Genomic DNA, 11,192 nt, shown 5'->3' with positions numbered 1-11,192 from the left:
GTTCTCTTAATACCATCCAAATAACAGTCCTTCAACCATCTGAAGATCCAAATTCCCAACCAGTATTCTCTTTTCCACACTTAATCCAGTTCCTAAAGCCTTTAAGAATCTTAAAATAGGAATGTAATAAAGGAGTGACCCAAGTAAAAACCACTTTTTAAACTGCCATTAAAACAGTCTCAGAAATCATGAACTTAGAAATCTGACAGTGTGCCATGTGTGGGGAACATGCTATGTCTAAATGTCTTCAGTGAATCCAACGCAGAATTTAAAATTTCAGTTTCCTGTGGTTACCAGAAAGTTGATGCTCTGGCACAGGTGAGCCCCCTGCAAACTACCACTGCCCAGACAGTGGTACACAGCTTGACCTTTGAGTGGAGTTAGTCTTTAACTCAAGTGAGTTGAGACTTCCAGATCATTACTCTTTAAAAACAAAACAAAACTTATATAAAATTCCTTATAGCTGGCATCTCATGAAAAAATGAGAATTTATCATAAACAAATATTGAAGAGTCAAAATAGTTATTTTTCTCATTTGTAGGATAAATTTAACAGCTACAGTTTAAATGATAGCATAGAATTGTGTATAAGATGGACATCTTCTGTAATTGTGTTATGATGAGTTTTTTGGGCTTGGCAACTTCATTTTTCTTCTCTTTGCTGAATGTATTTTATATGGTCTTTTCTATACCCCTTTGGAGGAGAATTCTTATCTACATAAATAGTCAACTTTGAGTTTTTCTGAAGTGTCAAATATCATCCTGGTTTGAAAAAAGAACCAAAAAGCTGCAACTAGAAGAATCTCAAAGATAAAGTTGGGTTTACTATTTGTTAATCATTTATCTTTTAGAACTTGTTTATTATCAAGAACATGGCAGGTATGATCTATCAATAATATAACCTAATGCACTATATGGTACTATATATATAGTGGTATAGGTTGTATTATACCTACTATAATAATATTTTTTCTATATATATAGTCTTTTTCTTTCACAAATTCAAACTGAATTTTTACCTTTTTATTGCTTTGTGTTCAATATTCCTGGGGATTAGAGAGACGAAGGAACTTTATTATCACTGAATAGTAGATGGTGAAACCCAGGAAAACTGAAAAAGTGACTTGTCTGTGTCCCCACTATCAATAACAAAACAAAATCTGTATTCTGGATCTCACTCAGCGCCCCTGGTTTACTCTACAAGACCTGGTGATACAATCAAGTCCCTAAACTCCCTGGAATGACTTACCTCTGTTTCCCTGGCTCAGTCCTACCTGTACTTCAAGGTTCAGCTCACACCTCACACCTCCCTAATGCACTAATTTGGATCTTTTTGCTCACTAAAAATCATGTATTTCACCTATTTGTTTTATGTCTGGAGAAAGCCAGCAAACTTTATACTTCCTTGCAGAAGTACTGAAGTGCCCAGCGTTTTCTACAAAAAAGGCAGTCAATTGAATTGCCGAAATTGTTTCAATCTTTTTTTTGAGATATAAGTATCTTAAATATCATAGAACCTAGTGATTCATTTTTATATTTTATTGCTTCGAATGCTCAAACTATGGGAGATCTTTGGTAAAAATAAAGACAATAAAATTTTCACAGTAACTTTACACAAAGCATTGCACAACAATGTTCTTCAGTACACATGAAATAGTATAGGAATGTTCAGAATCCTCAGTGAGGAAATTAACTGTACAATATTCATAGTTTTTCATTTTAAAACAAAACTGTTTTCATAAATATTTAAAATATTTCCTAGGTTCTTATCACATATTAACATTTGTATTTCAATCAATATGTAGAGCTTTAAAGTATTTATATTATTTAAATAAAAATCAATAGAAGTTTTTTTTTTTTTCCTGTTGTCGACTGTAGCATCAAGTCCCCTCCTCCCCAATTCTGCTTATTTCACATAAAACTAGAGGGAGGTAACTAAAATAAAAATCAATATGGTTCTCAGTCGAGCCCTCTGTGGAAAAGAGGAAAATGTTTCATGTCTATATTACACAGACATTTCTCTGGTGGTTTATTTGTGCAGTTTCAAACTTGACCAGCTTTAAGTTGATCTAAATGAGCTCTCAGCTCAGGACACAGTTCAATTAGCAGCAGTTCCATCAGCACCTGAAAAAAAAAAAAAGGTGGAAAAATGTGTTTTTTCTCCAAGGGTTTACTCAAAATAATTATTTGCATCTAGGAGAAAAGTCTAATTTTAGGTCTAAAATTATTCTCAGTACACAAGTGATTCTCAAGCAAAAGAAATTAATACCACATAAACTCTAGTTAACCATTATCAAACCATCAGCAGTATTTAATATTGGTAACTATAATCAGAAAGATGACTGGAGAAGAGTTGGCTCTGCTGAAATAAGAAAACCAAGCAGTCATGCAGAAATGTTGCAACAAAAGTCAAGAGAGTCTGGGCGCAATGGCTCATGCCTGTAATCCTAGCATTATGGGAGGGCAAGGCAGGAGGATCTCTTGAGGTCAGGAGTTTGAAAGCAGCCTGAGCAACATAGTGAGACCCTGTCTCTACAAAAAATAGAAAAATCAGCTAAGCATGGTGGTGTGTGCCTGGAGTCCCAGCTATTCAGGAGGTTGAGGCAGCAGGATCACTTGAGCCCAGGAGTTTGAGGCGGCAGTGAGTTGTGATGATGCTACTGTACTCCAGTCTGGGCAACAGAGTTAGACTCTGTCTCTTAAAAAAAAAAAATAAATAAAGTCAAGAGAGACAACTATTTAATAGTATGTAAGAATGAGAATGCTGAATCCACGGGGGGGTAATTTTTTTTTTAAACAAGTGAACAAACAAAATGAAGCAGAGAAAATAGGTTCAGAGTTATAAGTCATAAGAGTGGTTAAAAATGTGAAGAATGAAAATCTACCCCAATATGTGAACAGAAATATAAAATAGTGGTCTGGAAAACCTCCCTGAGCTTTAATTTACTCACATATAACAGATGCTTATTGGCTCTTGTTTCTTGCAGTGCATTGAATATTTTTATTATACCATGGCGGGCATTTTGCTGTCCAACAAGGCTCTGAAGCATATCTGAAAAATTAAGTTTATATTCTATGCTGCCATTGAAAAAATGACAATGCATAGATATTTGGTGAAAGAGATACTACATGATACATACACAATAAATAAAGGCACTGAGGCATGAGAAACATGAATGGTCAGTTCCCTCAAACACTTAAAAGAGAAAATAAGTTTATTTAGAATTTTTCAACGTAACTCACACAAACTACAATTTCATATATTGCTACTACCAATTTTAATAATTAAAATCTTAACATATTACTTAAAATGTTGCTCTCAAAACAATATACTTTAGTAGGACTTCTAAAGCACAAAATCTGTTGTTAGTATCTATTCTAAAACATTTTTCTAGTTAAAAAGTTCTTATTAAGATTCTCAGTACAACTTCTTAGCAAGCAGTAAGAAATGGCTTGAAAGAAAGGAATGTGATCTTTTTTCCATTGTAAATAATGTTTCCTGAGAGATATAAATGAAAAATGCCATAATACGGTTAATGTTCCCTCTGCCTCACCTGGAATGTTTTCGAGTAGCTTTTGCTGTGCTCTCTGTTTTGTTTCTTGACATTGCTCTTCACTTCTGATCTTGGTCGGTGGTGCCAATTTCCCATTTGGCCAAAAAGCATCCCGGAAAATATTGACGTAGTAAACCAACATTTGCTCACTGAAAATCCAATTCACTGTGTCCCGGATTTGTCTTTTAAAAGAAAAATATTTATTGGATGAGGTTTTAAAAAAATGTACTCTAGTCTCAAAAGGCATTTATCAATGGGTAAGTTAAGATACAGCCCGATCTAAATGTTTGATGAATAAACTAGGAATTGGATTTTTAACCTCTGGCTCTGAACGTTATTTTTTATTTTGATGAACTGGATGACCATTTATTTCAGGAGCTATTTTCATTGGCACTAACTTCTCCAAATGTTTGCCACGCAGTACCTTTCAATCTGTAAAGCAAGAACTGAGAGACTAACTGATTCGTTTGAAGACTGCAATTTATTTCTCTACGAAGCGTTATAAATTGAAAACATAAATCCATTTAAAGACTGTTAAAAGTGGTCTGGAAAACCTCCCTGAGCTCCTGAAGTCCTGGAGGAGAACCAGGCTTTTTCACTAGCTGTCTCTTAGTGTTCTCAGGGCAGATAATGCTGGGCAGAATACTCTGACCCGGAGGATGCACCTCACAGCTCACGAGACAAGGAAAAAGATACTCCCTTTCAAAGATACACTGCTCTGTGGTCAATGTCAAATTTCCACGGAAATGAAAAATTGGGCAGACATTTGACTTGCACAGTTATGCACAAAATGGCTTTTATCTGGTTACCCAGGTCTTCCACACAAGTCATTACTCAAACTTCAGGTTTTCTGCTGCCAAGAAACAAGTAAATACAGTTCAAAGAGCCCAAGAGTAGGTATGAGGTTGGGAGGAGAAAGTATCTCTGTTGAAAAGGGGGGAAAGAATCATCTTAGACTATTAATGCCAGAAAGACCTGAAATTTCAAACTCAATTCATGAATAATAATAAATCAAAAAGCCCTTTAAGAATCCAACATCCAACCAGATTTTTAAAGGGACAACGTAGGGTTTTCAGAAATGGTATCTGAAATAGATGTTTTAAGCCTAGTTCTTTGCACATAGTAATCAGTCACTATTGAATGAATGTCCAAACTCCACTATGATTCAAATTATAATGTGAATTCTGTTTGTAACTGCACATTTCCTAAGATCCTTTCCTACAGTGCTTTGAACTTTGCAATTGAAATCTAGAATATAAAATAAATTTATTAATTTAATGGGACTTCTGCTTTAAGGGAGACCTGCCTGCCCACCTTCCCACAATTTCAGTTTACAATTTAAGATTAGGTAAGTGGCTTTCACCAAAGGCCATCACCTAAGTATTTTCTACCAATTTAGGTCTGACTTTTCTATTAGCCAAAACCTGTAGGAAGCTTTTGAAGCAATTCTAGTAGGTGAAATTGTAGTCGCTACAAGGCAAGAGGCACACACTGTACTGCTGCTTAATTTTATGATGTGTCATCATCTGCCAAAGGCAAAAATAGCAGAGGACCAGGTGCTCCAGAATTCTGTACCTGATAAAAGCCCATCGAAATGAACAGCCTGAAAAGTCTCTACATGATGCTTCTCCTCCATCCCCATGAAAATAACTGCCAAATGCTTTCACCACTCACAAACCGCAGCTGCTCATTTTATAATTAAGAGCCAATATCATAAATAGGAACAAGGAAAGTATGCATGATTTGCTCAAACTGAAAAGAAAAATAAATCTGCAAGTCTCAAGTACTGAGAAAAATATGGCCATTTTTGAAATTTCTTTATCTAAGGCCTGTCAATACTGAAGTTAAGAGGTTTGCCTTAGACTAAAACAATCAGTTAAATACACCATTTTTTCTGATTAAAACAAAAGCCTATGATACTAAGCCAACTAAAACTTTTTTAAAATATTACAAATAAAATAGAAGTAAACTTTTGCTCATGAGCGCAAGGAAAATATATTCTATATGTAAATCAATAAAAAATAAGAATTTTTTTACAATGTTGCATATAAAAATTTATAAGCTTTATATGATAAAACTATCATACTAACCTTGTACAAATGTTTGACAACCAAATTAATCTTTCACTTAGGAGAATCTGATAACTTTACCTTAAAACTTATTTTGTTATACAAAAAAGTGATTTTTTTTCTTATTTCTAGAAGTTGACTCACAATTATTTCTGTTCTGCAGGAAATCATGATGTTTACCTCATGAAGAATTTTGGGTATAGCATTATTATTTAAAAGAACTCAATAGTAGCAGTTCCCAATTCTAGGCACAGGCCAGGAGGCCAGGTTGGGTCTGCTGACCAGTCTGGTGACCTCAGACAAGTCACTTCACCTCTTAGGTCCTGTTTCCTCACCAACAAAATGAGGAGTTCGACTTACCTCGAAGACTCCTTTCAGGCCTGAACCTATCTAAATAATTCTATTTGACTTCTACTGACTGCATGATTTTGCAGTTAAGAAAAATTCCAATAATTTCTTAGAAACTAATATTAATTGACAATGAGTTCTCAATAACAGACCCAAGGCTTTCATAAATGAATGACCAAAATGTGGATTACTTTTTATGAACACCAGAACACTCTGTGAAAGATCTATTTACATGTATAATGCTTTTATGTATATGGATAATGTAACATGGTTAATACTATACATATAGCTTATAACAGTGCTACTATGATAGAGATACACATACACCTGGTGGATTCTCAGATATTAACTAACAAGAAGAATTAACATTTTAATGCTATCCTAATTCTTAAAAAGTTAATGCATGGTTTGTATTTCCCTCCAAGCAAATACCTGCCATGTGCGCTCATCCTATTTTCATTGTGGCTTACAGTGTAAACCCTAAACTGATTTCCATATGACATAAAAACACTATATCCAAGACACTCCAACCAGTCATCATCATGGTCAAAAGGGAACTTTACAGGGCACAACCTTCTGGTCCTCACCAGCCAGAATGCCGGGGCTAGCGGATGCTTTCATCTAATTCACCGTCTATTCTGTGGGAGAGGGTCTTTTAGAAATCTGCTTCCCTATCCAATATTAGACTCACATCAAAAGCAAAAAGTAAGATAAAATAAAATACTTTCAGTAAAACCACCGGCTACTATACCATAAGGTAAATTGACTATTAAGGCAAAGAGCAGGGCATTGATCCAAATATTAATTTCAGACAACTCACTTGTTGATGGTTCTTCCAAAAGTGACCTGAACGAGGGCAATTAATGTTCTTCTCACCCATTTAAACACTAAAATATAAATCAGAGGAAAACTTTTTATCACAAGATATCATAATTATGACATTTTCATAGCTGTACAAAGCTTAAATCTCACCACTTAACCCAATCTGAGTCCTGACATCGAGTCAACGCTGTGGTACCTGCAGAATTCATGTCCAGGTTAGCAAACGGCCTCTCAGGAAAACTCTTCTAAGTTTCCATTTTCAACTAAGCAACTGATGAGATGAAACCAAAGAGTTTGTGCAGCTTTTCAATGCCTAAACAACAGCTGAGCTGGCAAGTGAAAATGATACCTCACTTCATATGTCCCTGGGCTACTGGCAACACATCGGTTTTCCACTAGCAGACAGCATAATTCCTATTTCAGATTTCTGTCTGGCTTCCTGAACCCAATTTTCGAACATACTACTCTGAATGAGAAACATCTGTAGTCAAATGTTGAAAAATATTTTGAAATATAAATGAATTGACGAGTCTAACTGCCCCCATTTGAATGGTAGTTTGTAGATCATCCTGTATTTGTGTATATGACATGTGTTTGGGGGAAGAAAGAGGAACTGCAAAGAGCCAGGATCCTGACTGAGATATGACTTGAGAGATCTCCTGTGTCACCTCCTAGAGCTGCTGGGCACAGATCACCTTCTCTGAACCTCAGTTTCCTCACCTGGAAAAGGACAGTATTAACATGTGCTTTTCTTTGCTCTCTGGGTCCTTTTGTGTGTGAAAAGTGTTGTGAAGGGTTCTACAGATATAAACTTTTATTGTTAACATGGAGACATTGTTATAGGTGTAGAATATGAACATAAATAAGCTAAAAGAAGGTAAAGAAATGATGTGATATTTTAGGTCTGGAAATTGGAATCTAAACCAACTTTTTCATTTATATATCCACCCCCACCCATTGAAATGTTTGGTTACTGACACAAGAAGAAATGAGAAATTCAGACTTGGCTATAATGGAGCCAGGAGTTCAAGGCTCCTGCATCCAGTAAGAAAATATGAAGGAGCAAATTCACAAATGTCTCTGTACAAGGGCAGCCGCACAAATAAAAATCAACTATCAACACAGACTTGGTACTTTAAAATGTTTTAAAGTCATTTCTAACTTTTTAAATGGGTCAAAATATCCAGTTAAAGTAGCATTAATCCCTCAGGTAAAGTTAAGTTTCGGAGTCAGAATCATACTTCAAAAATGCCTTAAACGTTTTGATGGAATTTGCTGGAATGCTGCCAAGCATGCAGACTTGTTCATTTTAGGTTGGCATTTAGGCTGGGATGAGCATGTCTGTCAGTGATGATAATGTCACTCTGCCTTTCTAGGGCAGGAGAGAGGCAGTTCATATCCAAAGGGTCTGAGAACAAATGCAACTCCAGGAAGAATGCCTAACAGCCAAGCACTTATTAAAAAAAGAGGGGGGAGCTATATTACTGGTCCCTTTTTTGTATACTGAACTAGAGCAGAAACCAAATGGATTTTGCTCCATATCCTCTCCCATCACGACAGCCCCTTACTCTACTACTTTTTCCTATCCTTCCGCCGTCCCCAACCGCCCTAAACAGCCCCATTACTCCTTCCAAAGGCTCATTTATTCAAAGCTACAGAAGCAGCTGCAGCAGCACTAGGATTTTGCTGATGGCAAATATACCACATCTCATTATAAATGATGTTCTATTTATTCCTCTCTGAAATGTTACTAGCAAAACCAGATATGCTCTCAGCAGGCATCCGATGGAGGAAGTGTACACTGCAAAGACAGGATTACAGCCCTGCTTCGGCCGTGACTAGCTCTGACACGTCTACCACATCTCTTAAGCTCCTTGCATCAATCACAAGGAACAAAATGACAAAGGGTGGGATAGCGCTTCTTCATTCTTACCAACTCTGTGGGAAACTGGGAGGATTCATGATTTAACGGCCCAGATTTCACTAAGGAAGAGTCAGACTTTGATGGAGTACTACTTTTTTCTGCCTATACTGAATCAAGGTAAACATCAGTAAATATCAAAGTTTCCAAAATATTTAAACACTACAGCCTTTTCATCTGAAAGGACTTTTCATATCTGGATAATATTCCATCATACGGATTATTTCCTAAATAATTTAACTCTCCCCTATTTCTAAAGCTTATCTTAGTTCTAACTTTTCATTATTGTAATTATGATAAAAATGAACATCTTTTTATGTAAATCTCTGCCTGCAGTTTAGAATTTAGTCTGTCGTTTACTGTGAAGTACATTTTTGGAACCCTTTTACTATAAATTCACTGAAAGTAAAATCTATACCTTGATATATTTTTGTTTCCCTACAGAAGTGCATCTAAAACAAAGGCTTCCAAAGTATTTACCGATTGACATTATATATTCTCCTAGATTTGATTCAGGAGGAGAAAAAGTTCAGTAACCAAAGATAATTCATTCTGGCACTTAAAATTTTCTTGCCTATGCACTCATCAGTGTATCCATCCAGGAATTTTATTGATCAGGCATTACAGTAGATACTGAGGATTAAAAGACACATTAGACATGTTCAAGTTTATAATAGTACTTGAAGTTTTTTCATGTAGTTCTTGAAGTGACATGTTAAGGGATATATAAGTGAGAAGGGATGTACAGCCCCATTTCCTATGTGAAACCCACTCCTTAGCCTATCTCCTTTGTCTCAAGGGAAAAGATGCTAATCTGAGTGGATAAAGCCCAGGACATCGGGGCAACATTTCACTGGTTGGTGGCATTACTGTGCCTTACACACTCTTGCTCTTCTCATTTGCTTCCTCTTCTAGGTGGTTAGGTGTGCCTGTATAGGTGTTAGGCACCTGCCATATCTCCACCTAGTACTGAGGCTCCAGGTCTGACCAAATAAATTGGCCTCATGATTTAGAGTGCTGGGGGGTTGTGAAGGTGTGGGCAGAGAGTAGTAAGTCCTATGCAAGACTCAAGACCAATCCATGTCGGCTGGTCAAGTGCAGTGGTGTTTACAACTAGTTGATCACAACCAGTTACAGATTTCTTTGTTCCTTCTCCACTCCCACTGCTTCACTTGACTAGGCCTTAAAAAAGCAAAAAAAAAAAAAAAGCACAAGCTATGTAGTCCAGTTTACCTTTCACTAAAGCATTGCTTTGGGGGATGGGCACTTGGACAGCTCTTAACAAAATGGTATTTTTGATCCTGATCTTGCAATTGTTTCTTCTAAGTACATCTCCTTCAGGAATCACTAGGGGAGGATTTCTCAACCTCAGCATTACTGCCTTTGGGCAGGATGATAACTCTGGTGAGGGCTATCCTGTGCACTGTAGTATGTTTAGCAGCATCCCTAGTCTGTACCCACTAGATGCCAGCAGCTCACCCTCACCCCAAGTTGTGGCAACCCAAAATGTCTCCAGATACTAGCAAATGTCCCTCCCTCCCTCCCTCCACTGAGAACCACTGCTCTAGAGTAAGAAAGGTGGTTGAAAAATAGGGTTGAGGCATTCCTGCATCCCTGGCCTTAATACTATCCTAGCAACACAACCTCACCTTAACAATGGGGTTTTTCCTCTACTATGCAAAATAATTTTTTGTATAACTTTTGGTGATAAGGCAATGAAGCCATGCCAAGTTACACAAAAAGAAATTCAAAGCATTCTGTCTTTCTGATTTCAGAGGAACATGGTGTAGGGTAAATAGGGACCCTAAGTTCCAAGAGCACAGAGATGTTATCTGTCTTAAGGGTGTATGCCCAGCATACTACGTGGCTGGCTCTTAAGACTATTTGTTGAATGAATGAATGCATGAATATATATACGTGGCCGATGCACTTCAGGAAGGGACATTAAATGTGTGTACGTGGGTGTGTGTACCACTTAACTAGCAAGTACCACTAAATAATAACAAAGAGGCTTACTTCCTCGAAGCTCAAAAATCTCCCCAATCAACATGAAACATGGTTCAGCCAAGGCGTCTTTCCTCCCATCCACATCGTCACCATAATCTGACAGGTCACTGTCCTCCTCTATCTCCTCCTGGGGATACAGGAAAGTCATAGAAAGCAGATCACTTATCCAAGAAAACTGGTAGAGCTACTCTCCTTCTGCAAGTATAAATTCCAAACTATTTGCTCATATTTTAACCTTACATAATCCTTCAACTTTGATACAGAAATCTATCCATTTTCAATACGAAGGACAGAATGAATCTAACCTCAGGGAAAAGCTGGACTCCAAAGCTTTACTCCAGGTTTAAAACATAAGCTAATTTTAAAAAACCTCTGTCACTGTATTAATAGTGTTCTAACCAGTTTGAGTTTTGAAAGTAAGACTTTTAACTTAAATAATTTTAAATTCACTGCTGTTTTTTAAACATGAACA

The 11,192-nt window shown here is 36.7% G+C and overlaps 1 protein-coding gene across 4 annotated transcripts in view; it reads right to left on the bottom strand.

The window, feature by feature from the left end:
• Window positions 1–1,872: 1,872 nt before the first annotated feature.
• SNX25 (sorting nexin 25) overlaps window positions 1,873–11,192 on the bottom strand; it is a 105,107-nt gene continuing 95,787 nt past the window's right edge. For 2 of the 4 annotated variants that reach the window (XM_069493742.1, XM_069493744.1), the window contains 5 exons: window positions 10,730–10,847; window positions 6,791–6,857; window positions 3,554–3,735; window positions 2,951–3,051; window positions 1,873–2,123 (listed from right to left, as the gene is read on the bottom strand). In XM_069493742.1, coding sequence (XP_069349843.1) covers window positions 2,043–2,123; window positions 2,951–3,051; window positions 3,554–3,735; window positions 6,791–6,857; window positions 10,730–10,847 — 549 coding nt within the window. In that variant the 3' untranslated portion in view covers window positions 1,873–2,042. Of the gene's footprint in view, window positions 2,124–2,950; window positions 3,052–3,430; window positions 3,499–3,553; window positions 3,736–6,790; window positions 6,858–10,729; window positions 10,848–11,192 lie in introns of those variants that run through there. The other 2 variants (XM_069493743.1, XM_069493745.1) reach the window with 1 other exon arrangement.

This window comes from Eulemur rufifrons, chromosome 18 (assembly GCF_041146395.1).
Source record: "Eulemur rufifrons isolate Redbay chromosome 18, OSU_ERuf_1, whole genome shotgun sequence".
Lineage (NCBI taxonomy): Eukaryota > Metazoa > Chordata > Mammalia > Primates > Lemuridae > Eulemur > Eulemur rufifrons.
This window is presented reverse-complemented; position numbering and strand designations above follow the sequence as displayed.